This window comes from Nerophis ophidion, linkage group LG04, assembly GCF_033978795.1.
Source record: "Nerophis ophidion isolate RoL-2023_Sa linkage group LG04, RoL_Noph_v1.0, whole genome shotgun sequence".
Taxonomy (NCBI): Eukaryota; Metazoa; Chordata; class Actinopteri; order Syngnathiformes; family Syngnathidae; genus Nerophis; species Nerophis ophidion.
Genome location: NC_084614.1, coordinates 33,655,847 through 33,681,580, shown reverse-complemented (window position 1 = coordinate 33,681,580; position 25,734 = coordinate 33,655,847). Strand labels below are relative to the sequence as shown.

The window sequence follows — 25,734 nt, the reverse complement described above, 5'->3', positions numbered from 1 at the left end:
TTGTTGTTATCGTGTGTTAAATGAAAAAAAAACAAATACAAAGAAAAAAAACTAAATTTTTTGTATTTTATTCCTTTGACAAATCCAAAAAAAAACAACATACAGGTTAGTTTTGGTTCCAAACATAAATGAAGCGGATATACATTCATTTTCCACTGTTCTGGGTGACAGGTGGGCTGTGCAGGAGCCTACCCCAGCTCACTTCAAGGTACACGTGGAACCAAAGAAAAGTAGAACTTGCTCACATCCTGCAAGTCAAATGAATCTCTATGAGCTATACTGTAATGGCTGCATGTATCCATTTCTCAATTTTCTACCGCTTGTCCTTTTCGGGGTCGCGGAGGGGGTTGGAGCCTATCTCAGCTGCACTCGGGCGAAAGGGGGGGTACACCCTGGACAAGTCGCACATCGCAGGACCTACACAGATAGATATATTGTAATAAAAAGTAATGATAAAATATAAATATAGCAATGATACTATCACTGATGTTATTATGTGCATGCACTGTCAACACAACACCATTAAGAATGTAATTTACTCAATTGCTTTATTACATACTTTCTCATCATTTTTTTTAGGTACATTTTAGGGGCCAAGCAGGGACTTCTTGCAGGCCTAAACGCTATCTGAAGCAGTGACCTGCTGTAAATTTCAGACTTAAACTCTAGTAATTATTTTGTGAAATACAAACCCTGTTTCCATATGAGTTGGGAAATTGTTTTAGATGTAAATATAAATGGAATACAATGATTTGCAAATCATTTTCAACCCATATTCAGTTGAATGTGCTACAAAGACAACATATTTGATGTTCAAACTGATAAACATTTTTTTTTTTTTTTCCAAATAATCATTAACTTTACAATTTTAAGCCAGCAACACGTGACAAAGAAGTTGGGAAAGGTGGCAATAAATACTGATAAAATTGAGGAATGCTCATCAAACACTTATTTGGAACATCCCACAGGTGTGCAGGCTAATTGGGAACAGTTGGGTGCCATGATTGGGTATAAAAGCAGCTTCCATGAAATGGTAAGTCATTCACAAACAAGGATGGGGCGAGGGTCACCACTTTGTAAGCAATTTGTCGAACAGTTTTAGAGCAACATTTCTCAACAAGCTATTGCAAGGAATTTAGGGATTTTACCATCTACGGTTTGTAAAACCATCAAAAGAATCAGAGAATCTGGAGAAATCACTGCAGGTAAGCGATGATATTACGGACCTTTGATCCCTCAGGCGGTACTGCATCAAAAACAGACATCAGTGAGTAAAGAATATCACCACAGGGGCTCAGCAACAATTCATAAAACCACTGTCAGTAACTACAGTTGGTTGCTACATCTGTAAGTGTAAGTTAAAGCTCTATTATGCAAAGCAAAAGCCATTTATCAACAACACCCAGGAACGCCGCTGGCTTCGCTGGGCCCGAGCTCATCTAAGATGGACTGATGCAAAGTGGAAAGGTGTCCTGTGGGGTCTGACGAGTCCACATTTCAAATTATATTTGGAAACAGTGGACGTGGTGTCTTTTGTAACAAAGAGGAAAATAACCATCCGGATTATTACAGGCGTGAAGTTCAAAAGCCAGCATCTGTGATGGTATGGGGGTGCATTAGTGCCCAAGGCATGGGTAACATATACATCTGTGAAGGCACCATTATTGCTGAAAGGTCCATACAGGTTTTGGAGCAACATATGTTGTCACCCAAGCAACGTTATCATGGACGCCCCTGCTTATTACAGCAAGACAATGCCAAGCCACGTGTTACAACAGTGTGGCTTCGTAAAAAAAAGAGTGCGGGTACTTTCCTGCCCCGCCTGCAGTCCAGACCTGTCCTCCATCAAAATGGAGGAGGCTGATTTCAATACCGGTAATTTGAAATCGCATAAAGGGAAGAAGATTAAGAGCTATTCAGTAGGATTTAAGGTCCAAGCTTACATCACACTCCATTTTTTACTGCATGCCTTTGGTAAGTGCCGGAGTGAGAAGAGGTTTTAAAATAATTCGCGCATGCTTACTTTTACCGCATGCCTTCGGTAAGCGCAGGAGTGAGAAGAGGTTTTAAATTCATTAGCGCCCCGGCGGCAATTCAAGGAAGTACGGTATGTATATATATATACATATATATATATATATATATATATATATATATATATTTACATACATATTGCGCTCCACCACGGTCTAATTAAGACATATATATATATATATATATATATATATATATATATATATATATATATATATATATATAAATATATATGTATATATATATATATATTTACATACATATATATACCTTTTGATGATATTATGAACCGTAGATGTTGAAATCCAAATATATATATATATATACATGTATATATATATATATATACATGTATATATATATATATACATATATATATATATATATATATATATATATATATATATATATATATATATATATATATATATATATATATATTTGGATTTCAACATCTACGGTTCATAATATCATCAAAAGGTTTAGAGAATCTGGAGAAATCACTCCACGTAAGTGGCATGGCTGGAAACCAACATTGAATGACCGTGACCTTCGATCTCTCAGACGGCACTGTATCAAAAACCGACATCAATCTCTAAAGGATATCACCACATGGGCTCAGGAACACTTCAGAAAACCACTGTCACTAAATACAGTTGGTCGCTACATCTGTAAGTGCATATGCTGCCATCTAAGCGCCGTCTTTTCATGGACGCCTCTGCTTATTTCAGCAAGACAATGCCAAGCCACATTCAGCACGTGTTACAACAGCGTGGCTTCCAGACCTGTCTCCCATCGAAAATGTGTGGTGCATTATGAAGCGTAAAATACAACAGTGGAGACCCCGGACTGTTAAACGACTGAAGCTCTACATAAAACAAGAATGGGAAAGAATTCCACTTTCAAAGCTTCAACAATTAGTTTCCTCAGTTCCCAAACGTTTATTGAGTGTTGTTAAAAGAAAAGGTGACGTAACACAGTGGTGAACATGCCCTTTCCCAACTACTTTGGCATGTGTTGCAGCCATTAAATGCTAAGTTAATTATTATTTGCAAAAAAAAATAAAGTTTAGGAGTTTGAACATCTTGTCTTTGTAGCGCATTCAATTGAATATGGCTTGAAAAGGATTTGCAAATCATTGTATTCTGTTTATATTTACATCTAACACAACTTCCCAACTCATATGGAAAGGGGGTTTGTATATGTGTATATACTGTATATATATATATATATATATATATATATATATATATATATATATTAGGGCTGGACAACAATTAAAAATTGTAATCGAAGTTAATCGCACCATTTCTCTAATTAATCGCGATTAACTGCATTGTATACGCAAAGCCCAATAATGAATTCAAAAGTAGTGTGTAATGCACCTTTATTGGAATATTCTCCCACATGAACAAAAGCGGCAAAACATTTGTTGTGCAAACACAATTTAAATCAGTAATTGTTAAACAGTAGCAGTTAAATAGCATATTTTATGAAAATCAACTCAAAAAATGTAAATACAAACATTTAAGCTTATTTCCACTGCCAGGGTATTTAAGTTATCCTGTTTGTTATGGAAAATAAATATAATCTACATACAAAGCTCTGAGCCACAATCATAGCATCCGAACAGGCAATTTCTGAGGTAACAGCAGGAACATTTTTTTTATCAGGGATCTTATGTTTAAAAAAACTATATTATAGGTAGTGGGCTGTTTTAGGGAATTTTTGATTAAATTATCCGTAGCAGCAATATTAATAATGTTGTGTTTATTCTGCGTAGTGCACTTCAAATAATTATGACCATATCTAGGAATTGATATGATGGGAATTTTCCGATTGTTTGCTTGGTGCTTTGATAAACTGAACGCATATTTGTACTATTTGTGATGTTATGAGCCAGGGAAAAAAAGATCTACGCAATGAGCCAGGGAAAAAAAGATCTACGCTACCCAGCATGCAACAGGAGTGACGAGCATGCGCGGTAGCCCGGTATAGGTTGTGTCGCCATGACGGCCTCTTGTATGTTGTGATATGCACGCTCTGAAAGCAAACGTTAAGAACTCAGCTAACACGCCTCGTCTGCATTATTCATAAATAGACAGACAACACATATACTCCGCTGCTTCACAGGCCGCTGGATGTAGCCGGCAAAGTATTCCCATGCTAGCTAGCCGGTCTAGCAAGCACGCGTCATTCAGTCCAAAACGGCCCGATCTATCCACATCCAGAATTGCCTGTGATCCCGGAGTGACCATGTTGTAAGCCAGCCATGTAATTTGCAAAATTGTCCGGTATTTTTGCCAAATGTTCCATCTTTACCAAGAGCCCCTCCACGCCGAAGCCCGTCCGGGCGACGCCATCTTGTTAAGAAAAGGCGTTAACAAAATAAAAGCATGTAAACAACATACGCAAATGCGTGATAAAATAATTGTCGGCGTTAATAGATTGATGAGTTAACTCGTAATTAACGCATTAATTTGCCCACCCCTAATATATGTGTATATATATATATATATATATGTATGTATATATATTCATACATATATATACATACATGCAATTATACATATACGTATATATATACACACACACATATATACATACAGTATATATATACTGTATATGGGGTCCAGGAGTGTCAGTGAGTATGATGCACTTTTTTAAATATTTTTTTCTACGTTTTTGTCATTGTGTTGGATAAATATTGATACTGAACTGCTCCAGATAATGTTTGGAGTTATCTCATTTTGTCGCAGCTTCTACCGGTGATAGAAAAGCTTGAAGTTCCTCGCAGAAATGTAACTCCAGCGTATCGTCTTCGATGTCTCGGAAATTAAAAGGTTAACTGCGTATTGGTATTCATCCTCAATATGAAAATACTCCTCTCTGTATTGCCGCACCTTTGTTATGCTGTGGTTTTATTTAACATGGCAGCGTGGCTCGTTATTAAAGGGAGCATTAAGTTGGTTACAGAATGCTTTGTTGCATTAAACATGTTTTTGGATGGTACTTGTTCGTGGCTTCGTGATATTAAACTACTGGTTAAAAAATATTGTAAGATTAATGTCACGAATTACTCCAAAAGCATAAAGATGAAGTATCATATTACTGTAGCACTATTGATGTATATACTTGCTTGTGACAGATTTTGGTTCATAAAATAAGTTAAGTGCATTATTACAGCTTCAGGGGAGCCGTTTCATGGTTTAATTCAATTCCTCCAAGCCCTAAAAGCTTTTACACAAGAGAGACATATCGCATCAGGCGTGTGGAGGAAGTGGGAAATATTCTGAGACCTCCTCATTCTAGAAGTTTCAGGTGGTCTATTCTAATTTGACAAAACAGTGACACTGCAGGTAAGGACACTCCTTTTCTTGAGGAATATAATCCAGGGATTCTCAAACTGTGGTACATGTACACGGGCGCCATCCAGTCGTACGTCAATGAATCACTTCATTAAAGTAGCGTTCTATTGGTTTGTATTCAAACTGTGTGTAATGTTACAGTGGCCAGAATTATTAACATTCTTGAAGTAATTATATTCAAACAGTGTTTTTTCTCTAGTGACTTAAAGCACTTTAGTGAAACTCATATTGATCTTTAAGTTATATTCAAACCAATGTGGGTATCTTTGGGAGCAGGTGTGTAAAGTGTCTTGCCCAAGGACTCAACGGCTGTGACTGGGATGGCAGAAGCAGGAATCAAACCAGGAAACCAAGTTGCTGCCACGCTGCCTTGTTAAATAAAACTTCTGCCTTGTTTTTAATGAACACTTAGGCCTACTATCACGAGTGTCTCAAAGGACCGCACAAGCCCCAACGACATCCTCGGCTCAGATGCCACAGTTCCAGCCAGAGATTGTCTTGCGTGGAGAGAATTCAGCAGAGTGGAGATGTCCTCAGCTGATGCACGGATGAATGGTCCATCCCGGGTCCCGACTTTGAACAGCCTGTAGTCACCTAATCTGTTGCAGAGCAACAAAAAAAAAAGACAGCAGATCAACTGGTCTAAAAAGGGAGTCTATTTAAAGGCTAGAGTATACAAATGAGTTTTAAGATGAGACTTAAATGCTTCTACTGAGGTAGCATCTCGAACTGTTACCGGGAGGGCATTCCAGAGTACTGGAGGCCAAATAGAAAACGCTCTATGGCCCGCAGACTTTTTTTGGGCTCTTGGAATCACTAATTAGCTGGAGTCTTTTGAACGCAGATTTCTTGCTGTGACACATGGTACAATACAATCGGCAAGATAGGATGGAGCTAGACCGTGTAGTATTTTATACGTAAGTAGTAAAACCTTAAAGTCACATCTTAAGTGCACAGGAAGCCAGTGCAGGTGAGCCAGTACAGGCCTAACATGATCAAACTTTCTTGTTTTTGTCAAAAGTCTAGCTGCCACATTTTTTACCAACTGTAATCGTTTAATGCTAGACATGGGGAGACCCGAAAATAAAATTTCATAGTAATTGAGACTAAACGTAACGAACGCATGGATAATGATCTCAGCGACAGGTGGTGGACAAAATGGAACACATTTTAGCGATATTACGGAAATGAAAGGGGGCTGTTTTAGTAACGCTTTTAATGTGTGACTCAAACAAGCGAGTTGAGTCGAAGATAATACCCAAATTCTTTACCGAGTCGCCTTGTGTAATTGTTTGGTTGTCAAATGTTAAAGTTGTAATATTAAATAGGTGTCGGTGTCTAGCAGGACATATAATCAACATTTCCATTTTCTTAGCGTTGAGTTGCAAAAAATTAGCGGACATCCATTGTTTAATTTCATTAAGACACGCCTCCAGCTGACTACAATCCGGCGTGTTGGTCAGCTTTAGGGGCATGTAGAGTTGGGTGTCATCAGCATATTTGCGTATGATGTCACCTAGCGGCAGCATATAGATGCTGAAGAGTGCAGGGCCAAGAACCGGACCCTGTGGAACTTCGCACGTTACTTTAACATACAGTAGTCCGAGGTCACATTGTTATGGGAGACGCACTGCATCCTGTCAGTAAGACAGGAGTTAAAGCAAGACAGGTCTAAGTCTGACATACCAATGCGTGTTTTGATGCGCTGTAATAAAATATTATGATCGACGGTATCGAAAGCAGCGCTGAGATCGAGGAGCAGCAATATAGATGACACATCAGAATCCATGGTTAGCAATAAATCATTAGTTATTTTTGCGAGGGCTGTCTTGCAGTGATTTGCCCTGAAACCGGACTGAAAGGGTTCATAGAGATTATTAGACGCCAAGTTTTCATTTAGCTCAGGCGTGTCCAAAGTGCGGCCCAAGGGCCATTTGTGGCCCCCAGCTAATTTGTTAATTAGCATTCTAAAAAATACTATAATAAAAATTTAAAACATAAAAGAGTGTAATAAAAGAGTAAACAATGACATGTATCAAGAAAAAGTTGCAGTGTTGACACTAATAACACAAAGCTGCCATGCGGACTGTTATTGACCTGCTGAAGGCTCCAATTACTTCACTGGAACAATTTCACTTTCAAATATTTTGGGGGGATAATATTGCATATTTGTGCGAAACAAAATTTTCTTTCACAAAATTACAAAATCTTATAATCAAGAAATCTACGGACTTTAGCGTTAAAAGTAAAAAAAATATAAATATACATTTGGCTTATTTTCAACACTTATTCTTTTTTAATTGTTATGAATTATTGACCTATTTAGGGTTCCAATTACTTCACGTCAAATATTCCACTTTGAAATGTTTTGAGGGAAAATGTTGCATAGTTTGTGTGTTTGCCATATAAATAAGGGTTTTGACATAAAGGCCATAAACATAAAAAACGAAATTAAATTTTTTTTTATAACGACAAACACACCTGAAGTTGATCTGAAGATTCAAGCGTTAAATCAAAAAATAATAATTTATGTCTTATTTCTAACATTTTTATGACTGAGACCCTTCCGGAGACCGGGGACCAAACTTGAGGAAAGCCATAAAGGTAACACAACAACTATTGTCCATCCATCCATTTTCTACCGCTTATTCCCTTTGAGGTCACGGGGGGCGCTGGTGCCTATCTCAACTACAATTGGGCGGAAGGCGGTGTACACCCTGGACAAGTCACCACCTCATCGCAGGGCCAACACAGATAGACAGACAACATTCACACTCACATTCACACACTATGACCAATTTAGTGTTGCCAATCAACTTATCCCCAGGTGCATGTCTTTGGAGGTGGGAGGAAGCCGGAGTACCCGGAGGGAACCCACGCAGTCACGGAGAGAACATGCAAACTCCACACAGAAAGATCACGAGCCCGGGATTGAACCCTGACTACTCAGGACCTTTGTATTGTGAGGCAGACGCACTAATCCCTCTGCCACCGTGAAGCCCACAACTATTGTATTGCTTTTAAAAAAGGAAAAATATCAAAATGGGCTCCGCGTACTTTGATTTTTCAGTCTGCAGCCCTCAGTGGAAAAAGTTTGGACACCCCTGATTTAGCTGCTGTGCGACAATTTTTTCGGGGATTTTCGGGATAAAGGGAAGGTGGGATTACCATAAGGTCAGGATCGAGGTTAGGCCTTTTGAGCACAGAATGAATAATCGGTTTTTTGAATGCTAGAGGAACAGTGCTGGAGGAAAGTGATACGTTAATATTTAGCACTAATATTACAATCAGTTCCTTTATAAGTTTCCCAGGAAGTAGGTCAAGTAAACATGCTTGTTTTGTCCCATTTACACGCCATAGCAATTCCCCTAATGTTATTTCATCATAAAGAGAGAGACTATTTTGGAGGGAAATATCTGTCGTATACACATTCGTATCTGTGTTAATAAAATCCAGTTGTAGCTGGGATGTGTTGTCTTTAATCTCCTTTCTAATGAGTTCTATTTTCTTGTTAAAGAAATTCAAAATCATCAGCTGAGTGGGTGGAGCCATTGGCGGAGTCCCTTGCTGGGTTAGCGATGCTACTCTACTGATTAAATATTTGGGATCGTTTTAATTGGGGCAGATGAGATTTGAGTAGCAATTAGTTTTAACTGTGGTAAGAGAGTGTTTATAAGTTATTCAATTATCACTCTATGCTTGATGGAAAACCTTAAGTTTAGTCGCATGCCATTTGCATGGCAGCTTTCTACATGATAGTTTCAGAGCTCTGGTTTCTTTTGTAAACCAGGGGTATGCCTTGTTTAGGTTTAGCGGTGCTATACTATCTATGGTGTTGCACGGAGCATCGTTTAAGTTGTTGGTGAAGTTATCAATAGAGCCCACATAATTTGGGAATGGCGCCGTTACCAAAGGCAGTAGGCCAGCAAGAGTCATAGTTCTGGCAGTATTAATGTTGCTGCTGCTAAAGCCTTGGTAATTCATAGCTTGTTGACAATGAGTTAGAACTTCCAATTGTATAAAGTACTGATCAGACATAACTTTAGTGTACGGGAGTATCATAACTTTGGAGGTGGTGACACCCCGGAAAAGGACTAGATCTATCGTATTACCGTTGCGATGCGTGGGTTCATTTATTATTTGTGTAAGACCACAGCTATCAATTATAGTCTGTAGTACCACGCACGGATGGTCTAATGGGATATTCAAATGGATATTAAAGTTCCCCATTATAATTATATTATCGGCGTGCGTCACTGCATTAGCGACAAACTGAGAATTCACTGATAAAGTCCGAATAGGGCCAATGGGGGCGGTAGATAACAGCCAGGTAGAGAGGCAGCGGTGCAACAGACCTCATAGTCCATCCACTTTCTACCACTTGTCTTTTTTGGGGTCGCTGGAGCCTATTTCAACACCCTGGACAAGTCGGCAGCTCATCGCAGGGCCAGACCTCATAGTAAGCACTTCAAATGATTTATATTTATTATTTACACTACACTACTGTATGTTATTGTTGCTCATCATATTGGTACTTGGAGAGCCAAGTTTTTTTCTGAGATGCTACTTGGTGAAAACAATTTAAAAAAACCCTGATATGACCAATTTCAGTCAGTAAACAAGAAGTTACTAAGTTTACATTTATTGATAATCAGAAGTGAATTCAGAAACCTCTTGGGGTGTACTCATTTCTTTTTTTTTTTTACATTAACATCAAAGTTGTTCTCTGTTTTGACTTATTTTACGATTTAGAACATTTTTAAAAGCACTATATTCATTTATTCATTCCAACAATCACTTTGGAAATGGTTACAAACAAGACAACAAAAGATTTGTGGATTTAAAATTGTTCATGAAAAGTTGGCGGTTCATTGCAAACCTGGTAAAATACTCTGTGGCGTCCTTGTGGTTCAATGTAAAAAAAAAAAAAAATACATATATATATATATATATATATATATATATATATATATATATATATATATATATATATATATATATATATATATATATATATATATATATATGGAAATGGTACACAGACGCTTTATAAAGTTCAAATTCTAAAAAACTTTTTTTTTTAAATAAAAGTGAAATTTACTGTGAAAAGAACTGAGCTCATCATATACAGCTAATTTAAAAACTGAACACCTGAAAAATAAAGGAAATGTTGAAAATCAGGAATGCATAAATTGGACTTGAAGGATGCTTGGTGAGGGCGAGTGAGGCACAAGCAGTGACGTTTCACAGAGACCCTTGCTGGTGAAACATCCCCCGAAAGATGGAGGCGACATGAAATAACGAGACAGTGACGTCATCTTCCGGGACAGCGACGGTGCTCGCTGCTCAGTAGAGTTTGATCATGCTCTCTCTGGACTTGCCCACTCCGACCCACTTCACTGAAAACCAAGTCAACAGGAAGGTCAAACGTGGTTGGCAGGTTTGCAATGGAATTCTTTACAAACCTGGAACCTGCAAGAAGTCCTCGATGAAGCGAATATAGTTCTGGGCCTGCGATGGCAGTTCTGTGAAGCTGCGGGCCGCCTCGGTGCTACAGCACCACCCGGGGAAAGTCTTATACTCTACCGTGACGCGCGTCAGAACATCCATGTTGGCTGCAAGACGATACACAAAAACAATACAAGTTTATACTTCAATATTTTAAGAGACCTACAGTTGTAAGAAAATGTATGTGAACCCTTTGGGATTACTTGGATTTCTGCATAAATTGGTGATAAAATATCTTCTGCTCTTCATCAAAGTTACAATAGACAAACATTCACAGTGCAGGGAGGAAAAAGTATGTGAACCCTTGAATTTAAAACTGGTTTACCCTCCTTTGGCAGCTATAACCTCAAACAAACATTTCCTGTAGTTGCAGATCAAACCTGCACAACGATCAGGAGGAATTTTGGACCATTCCTTTTCACAAAACTGTTTCAGTGCAGCAATATTCTTGGGATGTCTGGTGTGAATCGCTCTCTTGAGGTCATGCCACAGCATCCCAATCTGGTTGAGGTCAGGACTCTGACTGAGCCACTACGCAAGGCATATTTTCTTCTGTTGAAGCCATTCTGTTGTTGATTTACTTCTATGCTTGGGGTCGTTGTCTTGTTGCATTACCCTTTTGTTGAGCTTTATTTGGCGAACAGTTGGTCTTAAGTCTTCTAGCAAAATGTCTTGATAAACTTGGGAATTCATTTTTCTATTGATGAACGCAATCCGTCAAGGCCCTGAGGCAGCCCCAAACCATGATGCTACCTCCACCATACTTCACAGATGGGATGAGGTTTTGATGTTTGGTGTGTAATGCCTTTTTTCCTTCACAGTGGGTGTTTCTTCCAAACTCAATTTTGGTTTCATCTGTCCACAGAATATTTTGCCAGCAGTGCTGTGGAATATCTAGGTGCTTTTTTTGCAAACTTCAAAACGTGCAGTGATGTTTTATTTCGGACAGCAGTGGCTTCCTCTGTGGTGTCCTTCCATGGTAAATGGTAAACGGGTTGTACTTGTATAGCGCTTTTCTACACCTTTTTAAGGAGCCCAAAGCGCTTTGACAGTATTTCCACATTCACCCATTCACACACTGATGGCGGGAGCTGCCATGCAAGGCGCTAACCAGAACCCATCAGGAGCAAGGGTGAAGTGTCTTGCCCAAGGACACAACGGACGTGACTAGGATGTTAGAAGGTGGGGATTGAACCAGGAACCCTCAGATTTCTGGCACAGCCACTCTACCAACTTCGCCACGCCGTCCCCAGAACTCTATTATTGTTCAATGTTTTACGTATTGTAGATTTGTCAACAATAATAATCACCATGAGCCAGTAAGTCTTAAGCTGACACTAGGATTTTAATTTACGTTACTGAGCATTCTTTGCTGTGCTCTAACAGTCATCTTTACAGGTCGACCACACCTAGGGAGAGTAGCAACAGTACTGAACTTTCTCCATTTGTACACAGTCTGTTTTACTGTGGACGCATGGACATCACAGCTTTTAGAGATACTTTTATAACCCTTTCCAGCTTAATGCAAGTTAACAATTCTCGAGCGTGGATCTTCGGTTAGCTCTTTTGTGCCTGGCATGGTTCACATCAGGGAATTCTTCTTGAGAACAGCTCACAAGTATATATTTTTTACAGGGCAGGGCAGCTTTAGCCAAGACGTATGATCTCATCACATTGATTAGACTCCATGTTGTCTGAATCCTTGCTCCCATCAACTCTTGGAGAAGAACTATTTCCACACTTCACTGTGAACTTTTACATGGTGTGTTAAATAAAAAGATGAAAACCTATACGTTTTTTGTAAGGTATTAGTTTAAGCAGACTGTGTTTGTTGTGGCTTCGATGAAGAGCAAAACACATTTTGACTAATTTATGCAGAAATCCAAATAATCCCAAAGGATTCACATACTTTTTCTTGAAACTGTATACCCCTATATTAAAAAACATTCAAAGTGCTTAAGATGTCCTTAGTGTTTTATGGCTAGATAACCATTGTTGAGAGAACTCAGATTATTTTTGTTCTAAGTAGTAACGTAATGTGTTGTTTATTCTTTAAAATATAATAAGTTAGCCGTTAGTATGCCAAAGCAGTTTTCTTTCTTTTTGTTTATGTACGTTAGGTTCACATCCTCACGCTTGTGTGCGGAATAGATGGACCTTCTACTCGCTCACTGCGGCTATCACCGCAGTGGCTATGGGTAGCGGCACTTTTAAACAGAGTTATACTTAAATATTTCACACATTGAGCAAGCAGCAGAGGTGCTATTGTTTGCTTATGTGGCAAGTTGCTAACAGAAGTGAACAACAAACTGATGAAAATAAAAGTTGCTACAAGGAGCGATATAGGTCATAAACCAATTTGCTGTAAATTTAAATAAAGCTATAGTCACTCACATATCGCAAAATGCAGTCGCTGTCCAAAGTGTTCATCCTCTTATTATTTAAGCTTTTCCCAATCAATTTAATCATATTAATCGTTGCAGCCCTACTCTAATGCATGTTGTCTACTCTAGTGAACATTTCACCAATTCCTTACTGAATTAAACATTTTTTAAGCATAAAAAGTAACAAGAATTCTTAGGGAAAAATCTTAAGGTTAGTTAAAAAGTACCAATGATTGTCACACACATACTAGATGTGGCGAAATTATTCTCTGCTTTTGACCCATCACCCTTGATCACCCCCTGGGAGGTGAAGGGGTGATCAAGGGTGATGGGTCAAAATGCAGAGAATAATTTTGTTTCCTACAACACAGAAAACAAATTAATAGCTGACAATCTTGTTACTTTTTAGAAACAGATGACATTTAATAAAGTATATTTTGATTGCGAACGGGTTACATAATTCCGTGAAAAAAGATCAAACCCAATCTTTGTGTAAACATGTCATTCCACTTGCTATGTATCATTAAAAACAAAGAGAAATTAAAAAAGGACACATAAACATTACTGTAACACCACATATTTACACTTCGGATGCTAAATCTACCAAGTAACATTTCTTTTGCTCCTCCAAAATTAGTATGGAAATATGAGAGGAAAGTTTATTTTTATATATAAATTAACTTTTTAATTTCACAAATATGAAGCATCATAGCGGACTAACTCATCTATTATGACAATATATCGCGCTGTTATTTTGAAATTTTTACCTCATCACTTACCAGGGAAACTTGGCAAAGGCTCTCCATCAACTTCATAGGCCACGCCTACTTTTATCTCTGGCAGAGTGTCCAAGATGTCCAGTTTGGTCAGTGCAATTCTGCAAACACAATCACTCGGTTTAGCGGAGAAGATAAAGAAGGCTTGCATCAAAGACAATTGACAATTTCCTGACGTACGCCGAAAAGCCGTTGACCATGTGAGCGTATCTGACCAGTATCAAGTCCAGCCAACCACACCGCCGCTTTCGGCCCGTTGTCACGCCAACCTCTCGACCACGGGATTGTAACAAAGCCCCCGTTTCCTGCAACACACCAACAGTTCCCAAAAATTTACTTGACTACCACCTGTGCTAATGGCACTAAAACAGAGGTCTACAACAGAGGGTCTGTGACCCCCGGGACTGGTCGGGAAATATTTATTTGATTGGACATTTTCCATATATATTATTTTTCCACAAATATAAATGTTTTAAATACACATTAACATTGATCCAACACACTGTAGCATTATTTACAAAGGGCATTGGCATGGACACCCTGCTCACTGTACCATGCAGTTTTATAAGGAAAAATGCCACTATATTACTGTATTCATGCTTGCATTTAAGATAGCTAGCTATTAGCAGACTAGTTTCCAGCTAGCAATTTATGGACTAGTTGACAGCCGATGATTTGCGCTCGAATTGCCAACTAGTGTAGAAACATATGTGTCCACTGTAAGTTTTCAGGTTATGCTTGAAGGGAAAGTAAATATTTTCTTAAAAAAAAAAAAATCACATGTTAACACTTGTTTCATTGCAGTCTCGTTCACAATAATAAAAAAAAGCGACTAAAAGGCATCCTTGACTCACGTTATCCTGTTCTGTCGGAAAAGCACCAACGCCAACCCGGGTGGTGTAAGCTTTGACGACACCGTACACTCGGCCGACGTGCGACGGAGGCACACCAAGCCCGGTGCACACTCCTCCCACGGTGCAGTTTGACGAAGTCACAAAGGGATACGTGCCTAAGAGGAAACATGTCTATTAGCTGCGGGAGCCAAAAACATCCATCAGTCCGCGAGATTAATGCCCTATTCTCGTGGCACTCACCAAAGTCAATATCCAGCAGCGCAGCGTTGGCTCCCTCTACAAGGATTTTCTTGCTGGGTCCAGTGAGAGCTTTGTGCATGAAGTACACACCATCTGTCACTAGAGGGCGCAGCTGCTCTGCATATTCCTGAAAGAAAAAAGGACACATTTTTGAACAAATAAAACAATGCATCTACTACATACTATGAAGCATGGAAATGTATTTATGATGAAGTAGTGGTTAAGACTAATTTTCAAATTTACCAGTTTAGTTTTACCACTGCTACTTTGCGTTCCAAGACAAAATGAGAACAAACTCAATGTGGCAACATTGTGGTCAATGATGTAATATTAATACAACTAGTTTTTTTCAGTATTTGCTTACAGAACCAAGACACACACAAAAAAACAGGTAACTGACACATACATAATTTTTTTTAATTTTATGAATCGATTTGGAACAACAAGTTTATCCAGATGTAGGGATTTGCCGATCAATCGATTCTCGTGAAGAGTATGTGATCGGCCACTGCCAATTTATGCCGAACAAAAAAACCCTATGCCTGAAAAAACAGCTGGCTGCTAATTGTATTTTGGCGTACACAGCGTGGAGCGCTCCCCTGAATTAATAATAACCTCCATTACAGCAATAAACTGCATTTCTTAGTGTCTTAAGTATCATTATCAAGTAATATCACTGGAAAATGATGTTACATGTTACACACCGAGAGAAAGTAAGGAGTCGGCATGCTAATAGCTAAGCTAACCTAACATTAAACAACACCAAAAAATAAGTACTTAGCAAAGTTTAAAAGTGTAGATGGAACTACTTTCCAGCAGAAAGTAAGCAGTTAACAAAACAAATTAACAATTAACAGGCTTGTGAGAGGATAATATTACTGTTGATGTGTCAGCATTGTCAGTCAGTAGACGAAATATTAGAGAAGGACTGAAAGAATTCATAATTAATAACAATAATAATTGGGTGGTGTCAATATTAGGATAGAATGAGTATTTGATCGATATTACAGTGTTCCGATCAATATTTTCGTTTTCTCATAAAAAAAAAATAAAAAAAATGTTTTTGTGTTAATTGTTACAAACTCGGGGAATAATGCCGTGGACACAAGAGGACTTTGAGCGCAAAGACCAAAGGATTTAAATGAGTACTAGATTGTAGTTTTTCCTTATGTTTAGTTAGTGTGTACTACTGGCTTAGCTCCAGAAAGTGTATGTAATAAAAGAGAATAAGGAACTAGTTTAAGTAGTTTGTTGATATTGTTAAATTTAGCATAAACATAGTTAAACATTTACAATTAATACATGTGATTGTATTGGCATCGTTCATGGGTGATTGTTATTGGAATTACCAGCATAAAACCCTGAATGGAACAGCCCTTCCAGAAGTAATTTTACGTGGATTGGGGCTTGCAAATAAACAAACAAACAGACAAAGGCATGAGGACCAAGGATATAAACCAAGTTGAATCAGGCCTGGGCGAAGTATCGATTTTATCGATAAATTCAAGGTTTTTGTAACAGACAACTTAAAAAAAATGTTTTGGTATTTTTTCTCCTCTTGCTTTGGCATGCTTTATGCCAGTGGTTCTCAACCTTTTTTCAGTGATGTACCCCCGGTGAACATTTTTGTTAATTCAAGTACCCCCTAATCAGAGCAGAGCATTTTTGAATGAAAAAAAAAGAGATAAAAAAGTAAAATACAGCACTATGTCATCAGTTTCTGATTTATTAAATTGTGTAACAGTGCAAAATATTGCTCATTTGTAGTGGTCTTTCTTGAACTATTTGGAAAAAAATATATAAAAATAACTAATAACTTGTTGAAAAATAAAGAAGTGATTCAATTATAAATAAAGATTTCTACACATAGAAGTCATCAACTTAAGGAGCCATCTTTGGGGATTGTAATAGAGATCCATCTGGATTCATGAACTTGATTGTAAACATTTCTTCACAAAAAAAGACATTTTTAACATCAATATTTATGGAACATGTCCACAAAAAATAGCTTTCAACACTAAATATTGCATTGTAGCATTTCTTTTTACAGTGTATGAACTTACATTCATATTTTGTTGAAGTATTATTCAATAAATATATTTATTAAGGATTTTTTAATTGTTGCTATTTTTAGAATATTTAAAAAAAAATTTTTGCCTGACAAAACTTGATTTTCTTCACGGGAGTGCGCACCACTCGCTAAAACTGCATTGCTTGGCTTCGTCTGTCCATTGTAACACTACGTGTTTGACATTATTTAAGCCTTTATTGTGTCCGGAAAATAACAGTTTGCCTTTTCTGTGGTGTTAATGAGATTTAAAGGACTGTTGTTAGTCCGATTTTGATGTGATAAAAGCTCTTTCTTTGTGTTTCTGTGAGTAAGATGCAGTGTATGCGGTGTAATATCAAACTACGAGTGTTTAAACAAATAAAACAAAAACTTGCATAAAATGCTCTGTCATTTGTATTCAATGGTTTCTTTAAAAAATGTAAGAAGAAAATCTGAAGAATTTTAAATCCAATTTTTTGTGAAAAAAATCAAGAGATTTTATTTTTAGGCCATATCGCCCAGGCATGAAATGATGTTGTGATATGTCTATCTTTTAACCTAAATAAACAGAGTTGATGAAATACAAGCTGTAAAGAAATAGAACAACAAGCACTTTTTAAACATCCAGCTTTGTGTGGACATAACCGCAATATCCAGTGAACCTTGGTACAGAACAAGACTTTGTTGCGTTGATAGTTTAGTCTAAAGAAATGCAAATACAATATTTTGCGTTTTAGCTTTTTAGAGATTACATTTTTGTTTCCTGATATTTACCCATCATTGTCAGCCATCTCAGTGATGCTAATTTCACTACTTATATTGTCACTAACAAGGCCCATGGTTACCTGCTACAATCTAGTGGAAGATCATTTAAGTGCAATCAAAGGCAAAAGCACTCAGGAGGCTTATTTATACTGCATATTAGGGATTTCTACCTTCTCTCTTGTTTTACCACTCGCACCGCTCCGCTTGCAACACCTGCCACGGCTAACTTTACCCATTCCGCTACTTCTCTGCTCGGCGAGGGCGTATGACATTGCACGCGTAACAGTATGTGACGTATGTAAGAAGTTGCGCTTGTTTTATCTCTCTGTGAGAAGGAGAGACAAAAAAGAGTGAGAAAAGCCTGTAGTGTAATGCCCCCAGCTAAAAGCAACTGCATGAGAACGTATACTCGAATACTCACAAAATATTCATTTTCTACATCACACAGAGACAAACCCGCGATATATCAAGTACATTCAATATATAGCCCAGCCCAACTGTATATTGTAATTATTGAGTTTTGTTTTTTTATTTAGATTAAATGGGCAAAGTTCCCAAGGCACACCTTACTAGCTCTCTTGTTTTAATTTTTTTTCCATGTTTGCCTGACCCCAGTTGAGTTGAAAGAATAAAAGTAAAAGGGTCCACTACATCAATAGACAAAGGGGTATGGCAGTATTTGTCAATATTTACGTGTAAAAGTGTTTATCAATGATGTGGTGGTTTAGGTATTAACGTAGTGTTGGATTTTCTGTCTGCCCTCTCTCTAGCATTTTTCATATGTAACAAGAGTTTTTTTTTTTTTTGTGAAAAGGTATATTATAATAATCTTCACAATCGTGTTCTTCCCGAGTGATATAAGTCATAGTGAATCCATTTGTGGTTTGTCATTTGCTGCTAGGCCCTCCCCTTACGTGAACACGCTCATGACAAGAATACAAATCCTGATGCAACAAATCAAGTTATTATCCAGTTTCATATTTACACCACATTTTCAAAGTTTATTTAGGTTAAAACAAAGACACTTCAATTTAATTTAGACCACCTCTGGCTTTCTCCCTTCTTTTACTTTTGCATGCTAAGTCCATATAAATTTGCTTCCAGGTAATCGAAGTGTAACAAATTGCTTGGCAAAAAATATGGCAGTTACTTGTTTTGTCCATTTTCCAATTGTGCACAAAATCAAAAAAACAATAAGTCATCCTTTTTATTGTTTTAGGTCTGTTAAATACTGAAAAAAAGTTATTTCGCTTTTATAGTTTTACTTTGATGAATAAAATGAACAAATGGATACACGATAGTAATGTTTTATGTGTTTCATCAGCTCTTACCTTCAACTGCTTTAGTTCACCGTCTATGTCCACATTGAGATTTGGATACATGGTCTGGAAATGTTCTGCCAAAATGCGAAACCTAAAAAAAAAAAGATGTCACCATTAAATCAAGTGTTTATTCATCAAACATGGAGAGCACAGTTTTCGAAGTCAGATTCCTTGTGTGTTAAACATACTTGGCCAATAAAGCTGATTCTGATAATGATACTGGTAAAATAACCTCGTATCGTCTGGCAATGGTTATATAAAAAATATCAGAGATGAATGGTGCTAACATCCGGCAAACATACACTTCACAGCATCACTAAAGAACCATTTTGTGAAATCTAATAAATAACAGGAAATGAAGCTTAAATGAACACACTTTTCCTGAAAAACGTTGAAGTCTGAGACGAGATCACAGACTCGCAGACCATTCCGAGCAGCTTTGGAGGAGTAGGCAGGCCCGATGCCCTTTTTGGTTGTTCCCAAACTGCAGAAATGATACAACAAATTCAACTAAACACAACAATTGATTTTGAAAGACAATGTACTCTTCAGCAGGAGTGATCACGCACAGGACTTCAAAAAAATCGTAGCAAAATTACTTTTTCCCTTCTTGCTGCTGTCGCTGCATCTCCTGAATGCCATCAACAGCTTGATGGAAGTTGAACACTAGAGGGAGACCAGGGACTCTCAATAAGACATGTTCAAATGCAAAAAAGACTTCCAATGACTACACAAATATACTCACCAATGTGGGCACGGTCAGAAATCTTCAGTCTCTCCTCCCACCCTTGTAATCCTACACGGTTAAACATGTTTGTATTGGGAAAACTGAGCATAAAAACACTCAAAGCTATTAACATGACAAGTTGACATTTTTATATTTACATAAATGTCATTTAAAGTACCTTTGCCTTTCTTCAGGTTAGATTGTGCCTCTGTAAACAGCCCTGGCAGGTGTATGACCACCCCATTGCCTGGAATGCAAAACATTTTTCTATTAAAACAGTACCTCAACCTAAAAGTGTTTTGAGGCAAGAGCCGTCTCTCGGCTAATTGTTATGCTTTACGTTGCAAGCAAAAATGTGAATTACAAGCATCCCCACCATTAGTTGGTGTACACCAAATTACAGTGAACCTGGTCAAATCTGCCTAAAATATCTGGTCTTACTCTCAGCATAGCTTAAAGCTAGAGATGTTCGATAATATTGGCCTGCCAATATTATCGGCCGATAAATGCTTCAAAATGTAATATCAGAAATTATCTGTATCTGTTTCGAAAAGTAAAATTAATTACTTTTTTAATTTATTTTTTTTAATCGCCGCTGTACGGAGCGGTAAGTACAGAGAAGTTGCGTCTCCAAGTCAGCAGCCCCTCCCCTGTCCCTCTCCCACACACAACACAGGAGTTGACGACTGCAGCATGAGAGGTTTACTGACGACACTTGATGACCTCACCAAACCGCCGCCCATCGAGCATAGCAACATAATCAGTGTGTTGTTGCTGGTGCTGTAGGTGTGGCTAACAAGCAAGCTTGCTTGGTGACTGACGAACGACACCATGTCTATGGTTTGGGATTATTTTAAAGTGTGTCTGATGTATAAAAAGGAGGCAATTTGCAATGACTGCAAAAAGTTGGTTATGCGAGGAGGAACCAAGACGTCTTCCTTCAGCACTTTACACAGTCTGACTGACTGCTAGGCCACTTAAAGCAATAACCACTAGCTTGCAGCACATTTGTGTTACTCATACAAATACGTTAGAGCAGGGCAGATTGAGCCCAGTTTATAATTCCCTGTTATACAGTATACCAGGCAGTCTTGCACTAAAAGAGGACTATGTTATTGTTTACTTTATTCCTCTAGTATACTCTGGACTGAAGCTGTGTGCCTTCGTTGTTTTTGTGGCTGTTGTTTTGAGGCATGATTAAAGCAAATAAAAAATAATGCACTTTGTGAAAGTCAAAGTATAGTATTTCCCATATTTGTAGTGGGTATCAGGATTATCTCAGGGAGAGCATTTCCCAAATTCCAATCTGCTGTTGTGAGGCATGTAAAAGAAAATAATGCACTTTATGATTTCAATAATAAATATGGCAGTGCCATGTTGGCACTTTTTCCATAACTTGAGCTGAAGTTGTTCTCTTATTTTGGAAAACCATGTTACATTGTTTAATGCATCCCACGGGGCATCACAACAAAATTAGGCACAATAATGTGTTAATTCCACAACTGTAGATATCGGTATCGTTGTGGTTTGTCCTTTGAGACATTTGTGATTTAGGGCTATATAAATAAACATTGGTTGATTGATTGATTGATATCATTTGATATCAGTATCGGTAATTAAGAAATGTACAATATCGGAATGTCGGATATTGGCAATAAAGCCATTATCGGACATCTCTACTAGGGTTGGGTATCGAGTATCGATTGGAACCGGGACTAACTTTCCGATTCTCCCGGAATCATTCAAAAGTTTAAATTTCGATTCCTAGTTTCGATACCCAGTCCGCCGACCGGAAAAAAAGAATAAGTCCGCCGACCGGAAGAAGAAGCCGCTGAACACCAACGAAGAAGCGCCCACCGCCGGAAGTGTTAGCATAGCCGAGCGAGTCAGTCAAACATGGATAGCGGGCGTCGGCGGACGAAAGTGTGGCTTTATTTTACTAAAAAAAATTAAATATCGGTGAAATGTAACACGTGCGACAGGACTGTTTCGTGCTTAGGAGGGTGCACGTCGAACATGATGAAGCACCTCTGAGTTCATGGAGTACAAATACATGCGTGTCCCGTCTTCGACGCGCTTCGCCGACCATCCTCCTCTGCCTCTTCCTCTGGCTCTGGCTCCGACGCCCAGCCTGGCACCTCAGTGACTGCACTGCAGTCCGAATCCGGTAAGTAAAACAATATATATATGCAATAAATAATGTGTTTTGCGCCAATGTTGAGGCAGCTAACAAATTAGCCAGCATATTTTTTCATAGACAATTTACAACCTGCTAGCCAGGCTCCGCGATGTGCTCAGCGTACTCCGTTCACCATAGCGGCAATGGGTAAGATGTCGGTGCCACAGAAAGGTCACTGCACACATAGTCAAAAGACTGCATCCCTTTTCAGAGGGGGAATCTCCAACATTTAGGTTAATTAAGCAATAACGTTAGAGCTAAGCTAATTGATACTGGGCTAAACAGTAACAGCAACATTACATGTTTGTTTATGTTTGCAGGGATTTGGTGAAAACTCTCAACCCAAAATACATACCACCTTCCAGGGACTACCTGGCAAACACATTGATCCCGGCATGGTACAAGAACAATCGGAATCGAGAATCGTCAGGAATCGGAATCGAAACAAAGAATCGGAATTGTTCGAATTCAAACGATACCCAACACTAATCTCTACTTAACATGAATTGACTAACGTGGACCCTGACTTAAACAAGTTGAAAAACTTATTTGGGTGTTACCATTTAGTGGTCAATTGTACGGAATATGTACTGAACTGTGCAATCTACTAATAAAAGTTTCAATCAAATCAATATATCAAAAAGCTAATTGTTGTCCAAACACGGGAAGGAAGAAATTGAGTGTGAAGGACAATGCTGGAAGAATAAGAAGTGGATAATATGCATTGAATAAAATAAATAACTTATCAAAACATTGACAGTGCGTGTCATGAACTCTGCGAAACAAGTTTGAGTGTGTCACTGCTAGTCTGCACCACACTGAAGCAGAAGGGGTCAGTTAAAATAATAATAATGAAAGTATGGAGAAGCACTTTGAGAGAGATACCACAGAAGTATGCTTTCCAAGGTATCAATTCTAATTAATTCATAAAGCTATGGTAGTTAGTACCACTACTGGATGAATTTTCATACAATATTTAAAAAAAACATTTTGCAAGGCATGTTACACGTTAAAACTGTTTTATGGCCCTCTGATCCATAGGAAAGTTTCACCTCCAAGAATTTTAAACAAGGAATCACTGTGTGTTTGTGTGGCTAAAGCTTCCCAACTCCATCTTTCTACTGTGACTTCTCCAATATTAATTGAACAAATTGCAAAATATTCAGCAACACAGATGTCCAAAATACTGTGTAATTATGCCGTTAAAGCAGACGACTTTTAGCGGTGTGTGTGTGCAGCGCTCATATTTCATAACAGCCCGTGACGTAACGCGTACACGCCATCATTACGCGACGTTTTCAAGAAGAAACTCCCGGGAAATTTAAAATTGCAATTTAGTAAACTAAACCGGCCGTATTGGCATGTGTTGCAAAGTTGATATTTCATCATTGATATATAAACTATCAGGCTGCATGGTGGGTAGTAGTGGGTTTCCGTAGGCCTTTAATGAGCCATTACAGAACATTACCTATAAATGAGATGGCCTTCTTGTTAAGGACACCACTTGGCAGCAGGTGGAAGTCATACTCTACTGAGTCCACAACCACAGTGTGACCAGCATTGTTGCCACCCTGCAAACAGCAACAACAAAAAATTAATTCCGACAGTACCTCAACGCACCATCAGTGGCGTCATGCCAGGCAAGTCGTTCTGTGTTACACAACATTTCACACGAATTATACCCTGCGTAAATAGTATCAAGCACGGAAAGATAACTCGTATCAAGAAGTGAAACGAGATATTTCCCAAATGCATGACGGCGCTATTCGACTGTCGAACACATGTTAGCAAACACAGTTAGCGCCACATCCGGGACACCGGAAATAGGTCACAAATATTTAACCGCTCCTCAGCTGAAATGACACACTATGACCTCTACGGTTTAAATTGTATTAAAACAAAACATCAAAACCAAAATGTTGTTCGGAATGACGTTTTTTGGTCTGAGTGTAATGTTGAACCGTAGCGGAGCGGAGCTCCTACCTGACACCTGCACACGATATCCGCATCCATTGCGAGCAGGTCCACAACTTTGCCTTTGCCCTCATCGCCCCACTGAGCTCCCAGCACCACCGTCACTTTGTTGGCCGGCTCCTTCGAAGAACGGAGGGGAGAATCCGGCGAAACATTATCTCGTGGTCGCTTAACTATCGGCTCCCCGTTCTCTCGTCCATTAACATTAGCCATGTTGCTGTTGGAAGCCATGCTGCCGCCCTCCTTCTTGGTTACCGGAATGGCGTTTTGCCGCGTTTCTTTGTAAGGGAAGTGCTAGTCCTACACTTTAACACTAGAGGTCAGTGTTTCCTATTTTTCAGTGCTACCGCTACCAAAGATGTTATTTCTTTGGAGAAAGGTTGCATATTGATGCGCCATGAGACTATACACATGCCTATCATCAGCTGCAAGTGGGAGATACAAATCAAATACGGAATCGGTATCATTTTTAAATTTAAAATGACTAGGACAGTCACGTTGGTTGGTCTGGGTGAGTGCTTCAATCACCCGAGTGCCACAAACCTTCAACCCCCCAAAAAAATCTCTCCTGTTATAGTAAATGTCGATTTACGATAGTAAGGCCCACTTTTTCTAATTGGATGAATGGGTTCCAACTATCAATCAAATCTTGGAAAATAATTGATATGTTTGTTAATTTGTTTCAAAGTGATTTAAGATATTTTTTAATTTTTGGATATTTTTTTGTATTATTATTCACTGTATTTGCTTTAGTTTTCTTTCCTTGATGTTGAAAGTGCCTTGACTTTTGTGTGAATTCTAAATGTATGTTTGTTGTTTAATCAAAAAAAGGAAGAAAAAAATCTCTCCTGTTAGACTTTTTCTGTGAAAACTTTCTTCTTCTTCGTCTTCCTTTTCCGCCTCCTCTTGCTCTTCTTCTTCTTCTTCCCTCTCTAATGGCGGTTGGCAAGCAACATTGTGGTGCGCATTACCGCCATCTACTGATATGACATTAATCCGCATTTGCATTTTCTATTTGATTACCATAATCAAAAAGCCCTCTTCCTTCTTCGTCTTGTATTCCACCTACCGTATTTCCTTGAATTGCCACCGGGGCGCTAATTAATTTAAAACCTCTTCTCACTCCTGCGCTTACCAAAGGCATGCAGTAAAAGTAAGCATGCGCTAATTATTTTAAAACCTCTTCTCACTCCGGCACTTACCAAAGGTGTGCAGTAAAAATTTGAGTGTGATGCAAGCTTGGACCTTAAATCCAACTGAATAGCTCTTAATCTTCTTCCGTTTATGCTATTTCAAATTACCGGCATTGAAATCAGCCTCCTCCATTTTGAAAATGATGACAGGGGAAGTGTCACTCGTGACGTCACAAGTTTGACCAGGCGGTAATACTAAGCATGCGCTAAGTATTTTGAGAAGCGAGTAATTCAAGGCAGGCGCATACTATATGCCCTGCGGTAATTTAAGGAAATACGGTATATTCCAAATAAAATGATTATAAAACTAAATAATTAAAATGTAATACCAAACTTATGGTAAATGGGTTATACTTGTAT

At 38.4% G+C, this 25,734-nt stretch overlaps 1 protein-coding gene and 1 long non-coding RNA gene across 4 annotated transcripts; both read right to left on the bottom strand.

The window, feature by feature from the left end:
- Nucleotides 1-76: 76 nt before the first annotated feature.
- Nucleotides 77-4,395, bottom strand: LOC133550555 (uncharacterized). Of its 2 annotated transcripts, none has more exons than XR_009806311.1 (3): nucleotides 4,357-4,395; nucleotides 318-417; nucleotides 77-248 (listed from the first exon to the last, which is right to left on the bottom strand). It is a non-coding gene; the product is annotated as an uncharacterized LOC133550555 (long non-coding RNA). The 2 variants fall into 2 exon arrangements; XR_009806310.1 differs by having other exon boundaries at nucleotides 3,987-4,389.
- Nucleotides 4,396-10,028: 5,633 nt separating this feature from the next.
- On the bottom strand, nucleotides 10,029-25,087 carry adssl (adenylosuccinate synthase, like). Of its 2 annotated transcripts, XM_061897880.1 has the most exons (13): nucleotides 24,191-24,487; nucleotides 23,676-23,778; nucleotides 20,207-20,275; nucleotides 20,047-20,097; nucleotides 19,901-19,967; nucleotides 19,678-19,785; nucleotides 19,311-19,392; nucleotides 15,165-15,291; nucleotides 14,925-15,079; nucleotides 14,251-14,375; nucleotides 14,074-14,171; nucleotides 10,868-11,017; nucleotides 10,029-10,801 (listed from the first exon to the last, which is right to left on the bottom strand). In XM_061897880.1, the coding sequence occupies exons 1-13, from the start codon at nucleotides 24,410-24,412 to the stop codon at nucleotides 10,749-10,751; spliced, it is 1,410 nt and encodes a 469-aa protein (XP_061753864.1). In that variant the 5' UTR covers nucleotides 24,413-24,487; the 3' UTR covers nucleotides 10,029-10,748. The 2 variants fall into 2 exon arrangements, with proteins under 2 accessions (XP_061753864.1, XP_061753865.1); XM_061897881.1 differs by lacking the exons at nucleotides 23,676-23,778; nucleotides 24,191-24,487 and adding an exon at nucleotides 24,921-25,087.
- Between the last annotated feature and the right edge of the window lie 647 nt (nucleotides 25,088-25,734).